At 45.5% G+C, this 18,981-nt stretch overlaps 1 protein-coding gene across 5 annotated transcripts in view; it reads left to right on the top strand.

Moving 5' to 3' along the window:
• The window catches only part of LOC115194633 (myotubularin), a 45,580-nt gene extending 27,656 nt beyond the window's left edge, over window positions 1-17,924 (top strand). For 4 of the 5 annotated variants that reach the window (XM_029754488.1, XM_029754489.1, XM_029754492.1 and 1 more), the window contains 9 exons: window positions 353-502; window positions 693-878; window positions 1,852-2,037; window positions 2,159-2,314; window positions 2,392-2,439; window positions 3,291-3,383; window positions 3,610-3,723; window positions 6,985-7,161; window positions 17,022-17,924. In XM_029754488.1, coding sequence (XP_029610348.1) covers window positions 353-502; window positions 693-878; window positions 1,852-2,037; window positions 2,159-2,314; window positions 2,392-2,439; window positions 3,291-3,383; window positions 3,610-3,723; window positions 6,985-7,161; window positions 17,022-17,204 — 1,293 coding nt within the window. In that variant the 3' untranslated portion in view covers window positions 17,205-17,924. The remainder of the gene's footprint in view (window positions 1-352; window positions 503-692; window positions 879-1,851; window positions 2,038-2,158; window positions 2,315-2,391; window positions 2,440-3,290; window positions 3,384-3,609; window positions 3,724-6,984; window positions 7,162-17,021) is intronic. The other variant, XM_029754491.1, reaches the window with a different exon arrangement.
• The last annotated feature ends 1,057 nt before the right edge of the window (window positions 17,925-18,981 follow it).

Genomic DNA, 18,981 nt, shown 5'->3' with positions numbered 1-18,981 from the left:
TGTGTTGGGATAGATCCAATATCCCAGCTTTTAACACGGTCACTTAGTCTGCTTAAATACTGTCGCTTGAAGATACCCAGGTAAAGACAACCTAATCATTCCACGACGAAGCTGTTGAAAATAAACCGATTCATGGGACCAGCGCAGTTAAACTAGCATAGCTAGTCCTGTTGTTTAGGATTATTCCTCATTTATGCAAAGCATTGTGGGATATTAGAATCCTCTTGTCTTAACCATTTACCTTCAACCTCGTCACCAGTGATGTAGCTCTGTACCTCACCAATAATGCCTCCGATTGAGTCACAGCCTGCAATCTCTTCTCTGATTGGCTGTTTGTCTCCCCCGTCACCAGGGCTTACCCAATGACAAGTGGCGTGTGACATTCATCAATGCCAACTATGAGCTGTGCGACACCTACCCCACCATACTGGTGGTTCCATTCAAAGCTACAGAGGAAGACCTGAGGAAAGTGTGTACCTTCAGGTCCAGAGGACGCATACCTGTGAGTCCTTTTCCCCCCTCATCCCAGCCTCCTCACCCTCTTCCTGCAGTCCTTTCCCCCCTTTCATTCCCTGTACCCATATCTCTTTTCTCTCCTTCCATCTCTTTATCCCTCTGTTCTTTCTCTTTGACCCAACCCCCCCACTCCCACCTACCTAACCCTCTGTCTCCCCCCCCCCCCCATCCTTTAGGTGCTGTCGTGGATCCACCGTGAGAACCAGGCTGTTATCTGCCGCTGCTCCCAGCCCCTGGTGGGGATGTCTGGGAAGAGGAACAAGGATGACGAGCGCTACCTGGACCTGATCCGGGAGGCTAACGGCACCGCCAAGCTCACCATCTACGACGCACGGCCCAGCGTCAACGCCGTCGCCAACAAGGTCAGGGGTCAAAGGTTAAAAGTCTAAAGGTCATGTCTGTGTAAAAAGGAGTCATAAGTCTCATGAGGTGCGTCGGTTGGGTTCTGCTGGGAAGCGGTGTAGACCTCATGGATCATCCAGACAGAGATCTCATAGATACGTGGGACTTTTCTAGGTACGTTTCTGGATTCCTTGTAAGAGTACTTCCCAGAGAATCTTCTAAGCGACTCATGACTTTCTTTCCCTTTTTCTCTGGGTTGATTTAGATGTAGGTCTTTTGGTTTGTCTTCCATGGAGAGATGGACTGTGTGTTGTTTTGTTGTTCACTGTAGGCTCTTGCTAGTTGTCTCCTACATTGTCTGCTGGTGTCAGAAGTAACAACTGAGGAGGTAGAGTTTAGAAGCTAAGAGGACACAGCAACTACACTCTGTGTGTGTGTGTGTGTGTGTGTGTTGGAGTGTGACGCAACACCCACCGCACCCCGCTCAGAGTGAAATGGAATGTTTGCAATCAAATTACTAATATGGAATGCAATCTATATAATAATCCCCAAATTCCTACCAGTGAGAGGCTTTTAACCACTAGCTTCCCCTGGCCTGCAGTGTGTTCCAACAGCTGACCACAACCCCGACGCATTTACAATCAACACTGTTTGAACCCTTCCCTCCTTGAAGTAATCACTGGTCTGACCGTGTTGGATTGGTGAAAGCCGTATAGGGTGAAAACCATAGAATAAAATACTGCATTTCCATGGGTGAAACCTCACTTTCATTTATCCAACCACGTTTAATTAAAAAACATGTTTTTAACCTTTATTTAACTAGGCAAGTCAGTTAAGAACAAATTCTTATAACATGCAGGCCAGTGATGGTGTCAAGAGGGAAGAATGACATTTTTTTTTTTTTTTTTGCGTTTTCAAACGGGGCGTGTGATTCTCCATTTTTGTCCATGAATGATGACTCTTCAAACTCTGACGTCTATCCCCTCTCTTCAGGCCACGGGCGGGGGTTACGAGGGTGACGATGCATATCAGAACGCTGAGCTGGTGTTTCTAGACATACACAACATCCACGTGATGAGAGAGTCCCTGAAGAAGCTAAAAGACATCGTCTATCCCAACGTAGAGGAGTCGCACTGGCTGTCCAGTCTGGAGTCTACACACTGGCTAGAACACATCAAGGTAGTGGGGTACACACACTTCCCACAGCCCTCTCCTCCCTGGAGCCGGCCAGCTACCAGATCAGTGGGGGGGTAACAGTGTGCTGGTCCTCTGTAGTGAATCTCTCTCTGTCGCTCTCTAGCTGGTCATATCTGGAGCCATCCAAGTAGCAGACAAGATATCGGGTGGTAACTCTGTGGTGGTCCACTGTAGTGATGGGTGGGACCGGACGGCCCAGCTCACCTCTCTGGCCATGCTGATGCTGGACAGCCACTACCGCACCCTGAGGGGATTCCAGGTAAACCACTCTGTGACAGCGGCTAATGTAAAAAGAGCTTTATAAAGTACATTTGATTTGTGATTGATTGATTCCAGGTACTGCTGGAGAAGGAGTGGATCAGCTTCGGACACAAGTTTGCCAATGTAAGTCCACCCTCTTCCAAGGCATTCACTCAGTTTATGATGAGAATGAAAAAAGGGCTTAGCTCAATCTGTTGTGTTGAGGAATTTGAACTCTGATAATGAAGAGTTTTCAGTCATAGGTTTTCTTTATTTGTGCTGTCAACTGGGGACCAAATGATCTGTGGGAAGCAGTGGAGGCTGCTGAGGGGAGGACGGCTCATAATAACAGCTGGAACGGAGTAAAATGGAATGGCCTGCTACTTGGATAAACAATTCCACTCCAGCCATTACCACGAGCCCATGCTCCCAAATGAAGGTGCCACCAACCTCCTGTGATGGGAAGCAACTAAACTGACCAATATTGTGTACAGATAAATGACCAGGAAGATGAGAAAAAAGAAGAAACCTGCACGCTGCTCTTGCTATCATCACTGCTCTTTATTAAGCTTTACCTATCGGCCTCCAGGCCTTCCTCGGAGCTTTACCTATCGGCCTCCAGGCCTTCCTCGGAGCTTTACCTATCGGCCTCCAGGCCTTCCTCGGAGCTTTACCTATCGGCCTCCAGGCCTTCCTCAGAGCGTTTGTGAGTGTTCACAACCTGCACCCCTGTGTAGATACTGCTCCACCCACCTCCGTTCAATACATCCAATGGGGTTGGAATTGAGGGAAAATAAGCAAGCGTTACAATGTACATTTCCTAGTTATTCTAACAAAGTGTGCACCTGCGACTATGATGGCTCAGATGTGCGAGTGCCTTTTTTTGAATTTAGAATGACCAGGAAGACCTAACTAGAGGTAATAAGAATCTGTTTGCACTGTTTGACTCTTTTTCTCTTCTCTCTCTCTGTGTCTCTGTCTCTGCGTGTCTATAGAGGATAGGACACGGTGATAAGAACCATGCTGATCAGGACAGGTCTCCTATCTTTGTACAATTCATAGACTGTGTCTGGCAGATGACCAAACAGGTAGGAACATGACACACCTGTGTAGCGCTTTGTCTTAATTTGTCTTTTCTCGATCTTCTGACTTCTTCAACTGTATTGGAGGAGAAGGTCCAAGGTCCCTCCCCTCGAACCTTCTTCTCCAATGCATATTGAGAAGGAAGTGAGGAGAGAGGATGCAAGGAATGGAGGAAGAATTTACTGAGAAAAAGCCTATGGGTTTAAACCTCTCTCTCCCCTTCTCTTCCAGTTCCCGACAGCGTTTGAGTTTAACGAGCGTCTCCTAGTGACCATCCTGGACCACCTGTTCAGCTGTCGCTTTGGAACCTTCCTCTACAACTGTGAGAGTGCTAGGGACACTAACGTAAGTTGTCTGTCTGTCTTTGGAACCTTCTTCTACAACTGTGAGCGTGCTAGGGACACTAACGTAAGTTGTCTGTCTTTGGAACCTTCCTCTACAACTGTGAGCGTGCCAGGGACACCAACGTAAGTTGTCTGTCTGTCTTTTGAACCTTCCTCTACAACTGTGAGAGTGCTAGGGACACTAACGTAAGTTGTCTGTCTGTCTTTGGAACCTTCCTCTACAAGGGACACCAACGTAAATGACCTGTTAGGGCTGGAAATTCCCAGCCCTCTCACGATACGATATTATCACGATACTTAGGTGCCAATATGTTATTTATTGCAATTCTAAATGTCTTGCGATTCGATAATGCAATTTTTATTTTATTATTAGAAATTTTCTTAAATTGTGGTTCGATGTTCCAAGCATATCGCTCACCATATGTCTGCTGCAGAGGGACAAGCCATGATCAGTCATGGAAATAAAAGTTCTGAAACCAAACTGGCCCTCTATTTTAAAAGAACATGGAGTACAAGCTATGAAGGAAAAATATTGGCGTTTTGGTGCAGGTATAGTCAACTAGTGTAAAAATGTATATTGCGATATTGTTAAAACGATATGATATATCGTCAAAAAAAATATCCCAATATTTTACTGTATCAACAAAAAAATGATGTCTGTGGCTAGCTGTCTGTCTGTCTGTCTGTCTGTCTTCGGAACCTTCCTCTTCAACTGTTAGAGTGCCATGGACACCAACGTCAGTTTCTCTCTCTCTCTCTGTGTGTGACCTTCTCTCTGCCTGTCTTTTCTACATTTGTCTTATATTGCACTTTCCAATTCCCAGCTAGCACATAACGTTCTGAGAACCGTATGTTTCTTAGAGCTTGGTGAGAGCCTTGGTTGTTTAGGTGGGAACTTCAGTACAGCATAATGTTTTCAGCAGGTTTCCTCTGGATTCTATTTAAAGTAATGTTCCCAGAACATTAAGAGAACTTTCCATAAAAAATGCAAGAAAACACCAGTCCAATGGGCAAACCAAAAATGAACGTTCCCACAACTTTCAGTTAACTAAATGTGCTAGCTGGGTCTTTCCCATCCCTGTACAATATTTTCCTCTGCCAACCCTCACTCTCACTATTTACCTTCTATTTTACATGTCATCTGGCCCGCGAGCCCATTCAATCAGGCTTGTGGGTGGTGCTCAATGGACATTCTAATGACTAAAGCCAAATCCAAACTGTGTAGAATGATAATGGACCTACATTTACAGTCTCTTCACTCTGCCCAGCTTGCTGACAGTCATTTACAGTCTCTTCACTCTGCCCAGCTTGCTGACAGTCATTTACAGTCTCTTCACTCTGCCCAGCTTGCTGACAGTCATTTACAGTCTCTTCACTCTGCCCAGCTTGCTGACAGTCATTACAGTCTCTTCACTCTGCCCAGCTGCTGACAGTCATTTACAGTCTCTTCACTCTGCCCAGCTTGCTGACAGTCATTTACAGTCTCTTCACTCTGCCCAGCTTGCCGACAGTCATTTACAGTCTCTTCACTCTGCCCAGCTTGCCGACAGTCATTTACAGTCTCTTCACTCTGCCCAGCTTGCCGACAGTCATTTACAGTCTCTTCACTCTGCCCAGCTTGCCGACAGTCATTTACAGTCTCTTCACTCTGCCCAGCTTGCCGACAGTCATTTACAGTCTCTTCACTCTGCCCAGCTTGCCGACAGTCATTTACAGTCTCTTCACTCTGCCCAGCTTGCCGACAGTCATCCAGATGAAAGCGAGACAGATAACATAGTAAATATAATCCATTTTAATTCCGTCCCTTCAGACCTCTGAAGACCGAATGCGGCCTTATGGGGAAATTAGTTCGACACCCCTGCTCTACCTCAATCTCATACCCTTTCTTTGTCTTTCTATTCCCTCCCTCCACCTCCCCTCCCTCCCTCCACCTCCCCTCCCTCCCTCCACCTCCCCTCCTCCCTCCACCTCCCCTCCACCTCCCCTCCCTCCTCCTCCCTCCACCTCCCCTCCTCCCTCCACCTCCCCTCCACCTCCCCTCCCTCCTCCTCCCTCCACCTCCCCTCCTCCCTCCACCTCCCCTCCTCCCTCCCTCCCTCCCTCCCTCCACCTCCCCTCCCTCCCTCCCTCCCTCCACCTCCCCTCCCTCCCTCCTCCTCCCCTCCTCCCTCCCCTCCCTCCCTCCACCTCCCCTCCCTCCCTCCACCTCCCCTCCTCCCTCCCTCCCTCCTCCTCCCTCCACCTCCCCTCCTCCCTCCACCTCCCCTCCTCCCTTCCTCCCTCCACCTCCCCTCCTCCTCCTCCCCCTCCCCTCCTCCCTCCCTCCCTCCTCCTCCCTCCACCTCCCCTCCTCCCTCCCTCCCTCCTCCTCCCTCCACCTCCCCTCCTCCCTCCACCTCCCCTCCTCCCTCCACCTCCCCTCCTCCCTCCACCTCCCCTCCTCCCTCCACCTCCCCTCCCTCCCTCCACCTCCCCTCCTCCCTCCTCCTCCCTCCCTCCTCCTCCCTCCACCTCCCCTCCTCCCTCCACCTCCCCTCCCTCCCTCCACCTCCCCTCCTCCCTCCTCCTCCCTCCCCTCCTCCCTCCACCTCCCCTCCCTCCCTCCACCTCCCCTCCTCCCCTCCTCCTCCCTCCACCTCCCCTCCTCCCTCCACCTCCCCTCCCTCCCTCCTCCTCCCTCCACCTCCCCTCCTCCCTCCACCTCCCCTCCTCCCTCCACCTCCCCTCCTCCCCCTCCTCCCTCCACCTCCCCTCCTCCCTCCACCTCCCCTCCCTCCCTCCACCTCCCCTCCTCCCTCCACCTCCCCTCCTCCCTCCACCTCCCCTCCCCTCCCCCTCCTCCTCCCTCCACCTCCCCTCCTCCCTCCATCTTGATCATGTTAAGTAGAGCAGAAGAGCGACGGGATGCATCACTGGTTCTGAGGTGCCGTAATAATGCTCTCTGACACACAGACGAGAGTCTCCATAAGACTTGAATTATTGTTCCAGAATCCTTCATGTTCCTTCTGTGATTCCGATGGCTCAGATCATTTGTGGGTTTGATTCAAACGGGTCATACTGAATAGATTTATGTTTACTGTTTACTGCTGCGCATAAAAGTGTGTGCTAAAAGACCATATTAATGCTCTTCTCCATCTCTTTCTTCAGGAGTTGTGGTGGAAGACAGTGTCTCTGTGGTCCCTGGTTAACGTCTCTCTCTAACCCTCCTAAATTATTATTCTCGTTCTCTCCCCCCTCCCCCCCTCTCGCTCACTCTCTCCAGGAGTTGCGGTCTAAGACGGTGTCTCTGTGGTCATTGGTAAACAGTGATCTGTCCTTCTACCAGAACCCCTTCTACACCCCAGAGTCCAATAGGGTCCTCTACCCCGTAGCCAGCATGAGACACCTAGAACTCTGGGTGACTTACTACATCCGCTGGAACCCTCGCATTCGACAACAGGTAAATTAATAGAATAACATGTAAGTTACAATGGAAATACTGTGGTTGCAGTATCCGCTGGAACCCTCTCATTCGACAACAGGTACTTTTGCTACAGTATGTCCCAATTACCACTTCTTCCTACCAAAGTATGCACTTGTTCACTTCCCTTCACGGATTTTAAAAAGGCCCCTGCCTCCACCAATACAATGCTTTTAGATTTGTGGAAAGTAGTGAATCAATGATGGATCAATAATATGGCAAAAAAAATAGCCATTTAACTTAATGCTGTTGGGATTGAGCTACAACACTGGATACACAGCACTGAACAAACTGTACAGTCAAACAGTCTGGCCAATCAGAGTTGGGGTTATCTTGCGATCAATGTTCCCTCTAATATTTTTCATCACTGAGCTAATTTCAGGTCTGCTCAGTGCAAACTTGAACGTTGTGTAAATTCTGTGCAACTTCTGGCGCACGTTTACTATGAACACAGGCTGTACCCACTTTAACTTAGTTATAACAGTGGCCAAGTAGGCTACTGTGGCTATTTGATCATAATGTAGGCCTACCAGAGTGGCCTACCATCAAAAACAATGGAGAAAATGCATCCCATAACATTTTTACATGGAAATATCTGTTCTATCATTCAGCCTACAGTAGCAGCCAATATGTGGTATTCAGTGTAGGCCTACATTCTGTGAGTTTTGGGCAAAAACATTTAGGGCTTGACATTAACCTGTTTATCCACTTGTCTTTCACATAAAGGTGGTGACTGGAAATGTTGTTTGACGCAAGAAACCACTTCACAAAATAAAATTCATTATTATTCCCATAACATTATTACAGAAAATCAGACCAATTATGCTACCTGCTGCTTATTGGCTGCTTAGCTTATTCAAGCCTGTCTCAAAATACAACAGTCTGTAGTGTACGGGCTGAGTCATGCCTGGCAATGGAATAGAATCCTACTCCAGTGTGTTCTGCCTACAAGAAAATACTTTGCATAGTTTGTTTTGTTTGAGTGTGTTGCATTGGAAGTGGCTGATATTAGCAATACCCGCAGTAGAGGGCAACGTTGATCGTGTTAACCAGTGCCAGACTAGGGATGGAAGAAGTGCAGGAGCTGTCTTTTCCAAGTCAGTCCATTTGGACTATGTTCACTGAAATTCACAAATTACATATTTATTTTATATTTTTTATGCAATGGAGACCTCTGATTATTCACTGTTAATGGGTTAATCACATTTTCCATGACTTTTAACCAAATTGTCATGACTATTATTATAGCCTACATGAAAAAGTATGAATTATTGACATTGAACTGCACTGTTGTGGTCAACCCTCCATCTGGAGAGCTTCTGGGTGTGCAGGCTTGGCTTTTTCAACATTACAACCAAATACTTTTGTCTTTATAAAATGATTCCCCCATTCAATAAATCAGGGATCAAACGGATAAGGTAGGCTACTTCAAAAGAAAGGTATTCATGTTTCAGGGAAGATCTATGCACAGCAAGTTATTTGTCAAGTAGGCTATTCTTAGAATATTTTGAATGTTGTCGCAACTACATGGCTAGTGTTTAATAGAGGGGAATCCCAGCTTTCCAACGGTGCAGATATATTTAGGCTCTACAGTGCCGGTGGAAAGGCCCTTATACCTAATTATACCTAATGCTGAATTGTCGCGCTCTCTCTCCTCGGGCAACGGCCCACTCCCTGGCACACACCCAGCACCATAGACATGCACTGAAAGGTCATTCCGATCATGGCTGATATGTCGTTTTTTTATTTTTTGAATTGGTTGATCATATTTAAAAGTATGCTTTTACATTAACAACAATTATGAAACTAATTTCCATGACTTTTCATGAATTACAAACCCTCATTTGACAACTTGGAACAGCGCATCATGCCTTTCAGGCTGGCACGTTTTCAATCTGGTTCAATCTCCAACAGCCTACTGCCACTCACAGCCTACTGCCATTCACAGCCTAGTGGCAAATAAACTTAGACAAATCAGGAAATGAATGCCCACTCTCCATTGCTATTCAATGAAGGTCCTACCTTCATTCCACTTTGATCAACCTTTTTTGCCTCTGTGTGACTCTGGGACAGCGATAGGTTACTTTAATTTTGTAGATGAGCCGATGCGCAATTCCCCCAAAATTAGAAGTGCCAGTATGGCATTCCGGACAGCGCCGGCCCAAGTCAAGCACTGGTGTTAACTGAAGGGGAAAACTAGAAAGTTGAGTGAAGTTCAATCCCGTCTCTGCACGGGCTGATTTTTATTCTGTGGGGCAGTCCCGGTGGGGCTACGCGCCCGCGTGCATCTTAGAGGGAACGTTGCTTGTGATCAGTCTGATTTTTGAAGTATTGCCTCTGGGGTTTGGTTGGTTTGGCTGCAGTGTTGCCGTGGCATCCTGTATGACTCGCAGTGTTGGTGTCTGTTTGCTGCCTGTTCTTACACACGCACCCCTCTCTCTCCCCCTAGCTCTATTAACCCCCCCCCCCGCCACACACACACCCCTCTTTCCCCCTAGCTCTATTAAAACCCCCCCGCCACACACACACCCTCTCTTTCCCCCTAGCTCTATTAAACCCCCCCCCCCCGCCACACACACCCCCCTCTCTCCCCCTAGCTCTATTAACCCCCCCGCCACACACACACCCCCCTCTCTCCCCCTAGCTCTATTAACCCCCCCCCGCCACACACACACACACCCCTCTCTCCCCCTAGCTCTATTAACCCCCCCCCCCCCGCCACACACACACCCCTCTTTCCCCCTAGCTCTATTAACCCCCCCCCCGCCACACACACACCCCTCTCTCCCCCTAGCTCTATTAAACCCCCCCCGCCACACACACACCCCCCTCTCTCCCCCTAGCTCTATTAACCCCCCCGCCACACACACACCCCTCTTTCCCCCTAGCTCTATTAACCCCCCCCCGCCACACACACCCCCCTCTCTCCCCCTAGCTCTATTAAACCCCCCCCCCGCCACACACACACCCCCCCTCTCTCCCCCTAGCTCTATTAACCCCCCCCGCCACACACACCCCCCTCTTTCCCCCTAGCTCTATTAAACCCCCCCCGCCACACACCCCCCTCTCTCCCCCTAGCTCTATTAACCCCCCCGCCACACACCCCCCTCTCTCCCCCTAGCTCTATTAACCCCCCCGCCCCACACACCCCCCTCTCTCCCCCTAGCTCTATTAACCCCCCCGCCACACACACACCCCTCTCTCCCCCTAGCTCTATTAAACCCCCCCCGCCACACACACACCCCCCTCTCTCCCCCTAGCTCTATTAAACCCCCCCCCCCCCGCCACACACACCCCTCTTTCCCCCTAGCTCTATTAACCCCCCCGCCACACACACCCCCCTCTCTCCCCCTAGCTCTATTAACCCCCCCGCCACACACACACCCCCCTCTTTCCCCCTAGCTCTATTAAACCCCCCCCGCCACACACACCCCCCTCTCTCCCCCTAGCTCTATTTAACCCCCCCCCCCCGCCACACACACACACCCCTCTCTCCCCCTAGCTCTATTAAACCCCCCCCGCCACACACACCCCCCTCTCTCCCCCTAGCTCTATTTAACCCCCCCCCCGCCACACACACACACCCCTCTCTCCCCCTAGCTCTATTTAACCCCCCCCCCCGCCACACACACACCCCTCTTTCCCCCTAGCTCTATTAACCCCCCCGCCACACACACACCCCTGCAGCCCAAACATCCCTCTCCCTGTCAACAGGGTCTGAGTCAGTGGAGCAGATAATCCTCTTTCCCTGTCATAATCACACAAACACAGAGACATTTTGCTATGTCTTTAACCAAAGCCTACAGGACTGTGTGTGTGTGTGTGTGTGTGTCTGCAGCCATGGAATGAAGCTAAAGTAATTCTACTACCTGAACATAGTAAAGCACCCTTTTGCTCTAACAGCCACCCAATCAGTTTACTGCCTGTTCTTAGTAAACTGATGGAGAGGATTTGTGTTTTGACCAAATACAATGCTATTTTTCAGAGAACAAGTTAACTACTGATTTTCAGCATGCATATGGAGTATGGCACTCAACCTGTACTGCACTGACTCAGATGACTGATGATTGGCTAATAGATGATAAATGGAGCTGTATTGTTAGATTTCAGTGCAGCCTTTGCTGTTATAGATCATACATCGCTATTGTTGAAACTCACTTGCTATGGCTTTAAATCACCTGCCATCACATGGTTGGAGAGTTATTTAACCAATAGAACTCTATAGCTAATAGTATTCTTCAATGGAAGCTTCTCTAGCATCAGATATGTGACATAATGTCTAGAGGCTTTTTATAGTGGAGATCAAGTTTATAACGTGTCTGGCTGGGCTGATGAGACAGTGGATTGCCCAGTCAGATGGAACAGAGTAAATAGCCATTTTTACATCATAGATTTAGCCGGTGGTAACTTGTGGAATAGACACCGGTTGGAATGCGGTTTTAACCAATCAGCATTCAGGATTTGAACCACCAGTTGTATAACATCATATGTACCGTGCGGTGTCCTTCAGGGAAGTTGCCTTGGTCTGTTACTCTTCTCTATTTTTAGAAATGATTTGCCACTGGTCTTACTCACAGCTAGCATGAACATGTATGTGGATGATTCCACACTACATGTCAGCACCAGGGTTTCTGTTAGGAAAATGTGGCGCCGGACAACGTGACCGGGAAGATTTTAATTTACCAGCCATTTGAGAAATGTACCGGACACATATGCATTGGGTGCATATCCCATTAGGGTGTCGACCCACGGTGTTCAGAATGACCAAGATCACATTTAGACTATGGTGTCAGGAAAACAACCTCTCAACGTCAACAAAACGAAGGAGATGATCGTGGTAATGCATCTTAACAGAACATGTAACTCATGAAATAAAGCAGTCAATAAAACAGCATTTTCAAACATTCCCAAAATGCAATTCAGTTCCATATGTGAGAGAGGAATCTCTGCTAGATACTTTATCAATTCCCCATTACAGACTGTGCATTCAGAAAGTATTCAGCCAACTTCACTTTTTCCACATTTTCGTTACAGCTTTATTCTGGAAAAAAAAGACTTTCTCGTCTATATACACACGATACCCAATAATGACAAGGCAAACTGGTTTTTAGATATTGTTGCAAATGTAGTAAAAATAATAAACTGAAATATCACATTTTATGTTAGTATTTAGACCCTTTACTCAGTACTTTGCTCAAACACCATTGGCAGCGATTACAGCCTTGAGTCTTCTTGGGTATGACGCCACAAGCTTGGCAAACCTGTATTTGGGGAGTTTCTCCCATTCTTCTCTGCAGATCCTCTCAAACTCTCTCAGGTTGGATGGGAAGCGTTGCTGCACAGCTATTTTCAGGTTTCTCCAAAGATGTTCGATCGGGTTGAAGTCACCTCCCTGACCAAGGCCCTTCTCCCCCGATTGCTCAGTTTGGCCGGGCGGCCAACTCTAGGAAGAGTCTCGGTGGTTCCAAACTTATTCCATTTAAGAATGATGGAGGCCACTGTGTTCTTGGGGACCTTCAATGCTGCAGAAACGTTTTGGTGCCCTTCCCCAGATCTGTGCCTCGACACAATCCTGTCTCGGAACTCTACGGACAATTCCTTTGTCTATAGACGGAAAATTCCTGTCAACTGTAGGACCTTATATAGACAGGTGTGTGTGTGTGTGTGTGTGTGTGTGTGTGTGTGTGTGTGTGTGTGTGTGTGTGTGTGTGTGTGCCTTTCGAAATCATGTCCAATCAGTTGAATTTACCACAGGTGGATTCCAATCAAGTTGTAGATGCATCTCAAGGATGATCAATGGAAACAGGATGCACCTGAGCTCAATTTCAAGTCGCATAGCAAAGGGTCTGATGACTTATGTAAATATATTATTTCAGTTTTTTTATTTTTAATACATTTGCAAAAAAATTCTAAACCTGTATTCGCTTTGTCAATATGGGGTATTGAGTGTGGATTGATGAGGATGTTTTATAAAAAAAAAAAAAACAATTTGAGAATAAGGCTAACGTAACAACATTTGGAAATAGTCCAGAGCTTTGAATACTTCCCGAGTACCATGTGTTGGCTAGCTAGCTAACGTTACATGTATGATCTGTGTAGTAACATTATTAGTATCTCAGCCATTTGCATTGCTAGTTATAGCTAGCTATCATTGAACCTGGTTGGTTAGCTACCTGCAGATTCATGCAGGGTTGTAACGTCATGAGTTGGGATTATGGTTCATTGTTTAGCTAGCTAGCTAGCTAGCTACATGTCTTAACAAAAGACTCCACTATGCAAGTATCCATTTCAATAGAATGTTTATCACTGCGACAACTGTTGATAGACGTAGCTGGCTATCTACTTCGATTTCAGAGCACTCTCCTCTGAGTGTGCCAGAGCACAGAATAATTAACAAATTTACTAGCGCTCAACACCCATTGAATATGGCCAGTGACATAATGTAAAAAAAGCATAATTGATGTTTTGCCAGCAGCACAGTTGCAGTCACCAACACTGCATAACATGAAAACAGCCTAACCAGCTCTGCTATGGAGAGTAAAATGGTTAGTGAGCTGTTCTCTCATTTGTCTGGAAGTAGCTAGCCAATGTTAGCCAGTTAGCTTGGGTGCTTGACTGCTGTTAATAGGTCAGAACGCTGGGATCAACCCTACTCCTTGGCCAGAGCGTCCAGTGTGCACTCTGAACGCTCCGAATTTACAACCGGACAATCTGACAACTCTCTGAGTTTACGAGCATGCTCTGGCACGCCAGATTAAATTTACGGACACACCCGTAGTATAAACCAGCCTTTAGTCTTGAAGTCTTTGGATGTTTATGTTTAGTACATAGCCTCACATGTGAATCCTTAAAGAGATGGGTGGGGCTAAGGCTTAAGAGTGTGTGAACGATGCTGAATGGGTGTAGACGAAGAGCTTTCCAGTAGGTTTACCAAACATTTGAGGGCCATTTTCTCAAATGTGAGGTATGGCATTCTGGAAGTTCATTAACTTTCAAAGCAGAATTACTTTCCCATTGTTCCTCAATTGTAGTGTATGATATACCATTTTCTAGCTCCGAGTCTCTACTTTTATCCAATGTAAAAAAACACCAATTTCAAATCTTGCTATGTAATATCAAGACGGTTGGTCACATTTGGTTATATTAATTTATGTTAATGCATATATTAATTAGTCATCTACTGTTCTCAGTCTTGGAGTGGAAACGTTGTTTGGAGTTCAAAACCTCCTACACTTGTGAGAAACAAACAAGTTTTGGTTTATTTCATAACCATCATGTAGGAGATTTGTAAATGTTTTCATGGTCTTATGTTTGGAGGGCTCCATGTGCGCAATGAGCATGTGTCTGGTTTCTCTGTCCTGATAATGTTGAGGGAGCGCGTGCGCGCACCTGAGCATGTCTGGTTTCTCTGTCCTGATAATGTTGAGGGAGCGCGCGCACCTGAGCATGTCTGGTTTCTCTGTCCTGATAATGTTGAGGGAGCGTGCGCACCTGAGCATGCATAGAAGTAAATGACCTGCTGTGCGAAATGAAGGAACGTTTTTTATTTTTTTATTTTATTTTTTTACATCTGAGAATGATAATATATTCAAACCATAGTTCCTTACAGTAAGCTATTTAGAAAAATATTTCCAACAATCTCCCCCTCCTTGATAATCACCAATCATCGTTGTGAAAGAGCAGTGGTCTACTACTGCATTGGCCTATAGGCTCTGAGTTCCATGCACTCATTTCTTCAGCCGCCAATGCATCACGCTGTATCAATGTGTCCATATGGCAGAGGCTGGGCATCTCGCATTAGGTGACTTTTAACTTTTAGATTTTATCATTTTATTTCTTATGATTAACAACATGAAAATAATTTTAAGAAATGAAAATGTTATTATTGAAATTGTAGAAAAAATTGTAAGCTTCCCCAAACAAGAAACTCATACAAAGTAATTGCCTCCACATTTCCATGGTCAGATTTGGCCTATAGGCTACTTTTGAAGCAAGGTAAGACATGCCTCATGATATTAAATTGGCATTTTCCAGTTTCAAATAATATGAAATGGCATTTTCAGGTTTCAAACAAAATGTTTTCAAAATGCATACTGCTGGTTGCCTGCACTTGGGAGGCGCGCTTCAATTACCAATTGAGAAATAAAAATAGTAGCTCTTTTAATCGTGCACCAAAACTGTTTTTAAGACGTGATGGCATTTACAATTGTTGCGCAAATAATGAGCTGATAAAAGCACATGTTTTACTCCAGCAGCAACCAGCTCAGGAACTGCAGGAGAAATCACACTCAAAATAGGCTCTGTATGTTGTGTGATAGTTGTGTTGGATAAATAAGATGCATGATGACTAACGAAAATACACACAAACCATTTTAATTCCTCAAAATTATACAAATTGACCTATAGACCGATAAGCATGGCGGTCAAATGTATTTCCATCAATGAATAAAAATATATTTTTAAATGTAATCTCCCGGTCATTTTGGCCAGCAACAGTTTTTTTTAATTTATCGGCTTTTTTTTCACGTCCAAAAGTCGGCCATTTCCGGCTAACGGAAATCCTGGTCAGCACCCAAAGCCAGTGAGCCTACACAAATTCTAAATAAAGAGTTAGTCAGTATCAGAATAGGTGATTTTTATAATAAACTGGTCTTAAATACATCTACAACTAAAAGCATTGTATTTGGTTCAAAACATTCTCTGGAGTTGTGTATAAAAGGTGTGACCATTGAGAGTTAAGGAAGCTGAACTCCTAGGAGTTACATTGGATGGTCAGTTATCATGATCAAGTCATGTTGACAAAGGTGTTGTGAAGATGGGGAGAGGTATGTCTGTTTATTAAAATATGTTCTGTGTTTTTGACACATCAGCTGTACTCTTGTCCCATCTTCATTACTGTCCAGTAATATGGTCAGGTGCAGCAAAGCTGCAGCTGGCTGAAAACTAAGCAGAATGCCTTTCCCGTAACTGCACACAGAACTAACATCAACAACATGCATTCCAGTCTTTCCTGGTTGAGGAGAGATTAACTGTATCTCTTCTAGTTTTTATGATAAGCATTACTATAATGAAAATTCCAGATTGTTATTTGATTATACAGACATTCAGCTCAGACACCCATACATACCCCACAAGACATGCCATCGGGGGTCTCTTCACAGTCCCCAAGTCCAAAACAAATTGACAGCACCGCACAGTATTATACAGAGCCACGATCGCATGGAACTCCCTTCCATCTCTTATTACTGAGCAGACAGTAACATTACCTTTTATAAAAAGATTTAACATCTCATGCCACTGTGAGGGGACACTAACACACCCAATTTTTATAGTTGTATTATATTTTGTATTGTTTGTATATCGTTGTATTTTTTATTTGTTTGACTGTCCTTGTCCATCAGTGTTTTGTTACTTGTCATGTGTTTTTTGTGAATAACTGCTGCTTCGGCAAACGCTACTGGGGATCCTAAATAAACAAATAAACGGTATTGTGTGTTGGCATCAGACCAGCTTGCTGCTCCCATTTAAAACACTCTAGGCATCAATAATGAATATTCATGTTTTCACCGTGTGTCTCTTGAGCCTCTACCTCTTTGTGATTGTTTATATGCTTATCTGTTTGCGTTGTTTGCATATAATTAACAGTATTTTTTTTCCTTCTCTCCCCATCCTCTCACCCCTTTGCTTCCTCTCTCTCCTTCTCCTGTCTCCTCCTGTCTCCTCCCTCTCTCTGCCTCCCCCTGGCGGTGGTGATTCCTATTTATATTCTACTCTATTCTGTTCTTTTCTATGTTTATTCTACTCTGCTCTATCCTACCCTGCTCTACTCTACTCTCCAGCAGCAGAGTCCAGTGGAACAGCGTTACATAGAGCTGTTAGCCCTGAGAGATGAATACCTGAAGAAACTAGAGGAACTGCAGCTCTCTGACTCCTCCCCTAACTCCTCCCACCTATCAAATAGCTCCACCCCCAACGCGGCCTCTCCCACGCAGCACGTCACACACCTGCACACCCCCTTCTGAGTGGGGTTGTCACACACACTCCGACGTACACAACCCACGTGTATGCACACTCTCCGGGGTCGTGTTGATTACATGTCAGTTAATCAATCATAGGAGATTAATTGAAGTTCCAAATTTGAGAGTTGAAAAGTGACATTTTTTCCTGATCAAGATTTTTTCAGTTCTGCAGGATTTCAGAATGTTCAGTTCTTTTGGAATTTCTGAATTTCAATTCACTTCCTGAAATGGGTTTGACCCTGAGACAGGAAGACTTTTTTTGTACATAAAGTTTAAAGTAATAATGAAGTCAATACATAACATGGAATAGACGTAACCGTGGTGATTATGCAACATGTTACAGTGCAACATGTCACAGTACAGCCTTTTCACAACTTTAATAGAATATTTGTTTTTTTCCACAAAAACAAAGAAGCCTTAATATAAAATAAAACATATTTTGTAGATAAACAATACTGAAGGTCAAGTGTAAAGGGTTAAAACTCACTGGCTGCATTCCAATTCACCCAGAAGTGTGCATTCAGTCACTCCCCTTCATGCTTATGCATTGTATTGGTGCAAGCATGGCTGGATGGAGTTTCCACCGTATTTCTCACACCAGTCCCTTCCTTTTAAATCTATGAGGGGGAGTATATGAGTGCACACTTCAGGAGAAGGGTAGAGAATGGGATCGTAGCCCCTGCTCCTCTAGGACCGAATACACTGCACTCCTCTCCATGACCAGGGAGGGAATGGGAGACGGGAATGAAAATTTGACTAGAAGTATATATGACTAGTTTCCCTTCAATCATTGTGTAGCTGTACCTATGTCCCAACATAAGCAATACCAGTCCAATCATTCAGTTAAGTTTGGATAGGGAGCTTGAGTAACTACAGTCCCCTCTTGATAAGTGCACAGTTGGGTAAGTGCAAACCAAGTCCACTGCAATTCCCCCGTCCCAACTCACATAAATTATTTAGCATTCATAACCACAGAAATAGTATAAATCAGTTCTATGTTCATAAGTCCCAAATTGTAGCATTTTAATCGGGGTTGATTGTATTCCAGTGTATGATGTCCAGTAGGCCAAGTATCCCTCTGTATTGTACTGTAGAAGGTCTAGGGAGAGATGGGACACAGTCAGCTGTATTGGTTCCTATGAGAGGTGCTGAGAGTTTTATCTCATATCGTGATCCACTCTAGCCTTGTCCCAAATCTGATTGTACTGTCTTGCCGACTCAAAATAACCCTTTATTTTTTATTGGTCACAGAAACATATTTAGCAGATGTTATTGCGGGTGTAGCAAAATGCTTGTGTTTCTAGCTCCAACAGTACAGTAATATCTAACAATTCACAATAATACACACATCTAAACATAAAGAATGGATTTAAGAAATATATAAATATTAGGACGAGCAATGTCAGTGGCATTGACTAGAATACAGTATATACATATGAGATGAGTAGAGCAGGATGTAAACATTTATTAAAGTGACTCATATGGTCTTAGTCATGCATTACAATTACCGTATGTGTTTGTAAGACGGCACAAACAGATCTGGCACCAGGCTAGGTCCACTCAGTCCAATAATAGTGACCAGTGGTTCTGCCTCAACCCAACTCTCATTTTGCAAACTTCCAACTTCAGAACCTTTACAACCTGTTACCTTAAACGGTCAAACTCCTCTTGGCATAAACGTAAACATTTGCCATCGACCCTCTTGATCCCAATCCACGTAGCAAAATGGTTTAGCTCAAATTTGCTGAAGGTTTTTGGACTCCCACAGAGTAGGTTCAGA

The sequence above is a fragment of the Salmo trutta genome, chromosome 5, assembly GCF_901001165.1.
Source record: "Salmo trutta chromosome 5, fSalTru1.1, whole genome shotgun sequence".
Classification (NCBI taxonomy): domain Eukaryota; kingdom Metazoa; phylum Chordata; class Actinopteri; order Salmoniformes; family Salmonidae; genus Salmo; species Salmo trutta.
The sequence above is the reverse complement of the archived record's forward strand: the minus strand, read 5'-3'. Positions and strand labels throughout refer to the sequence as shown.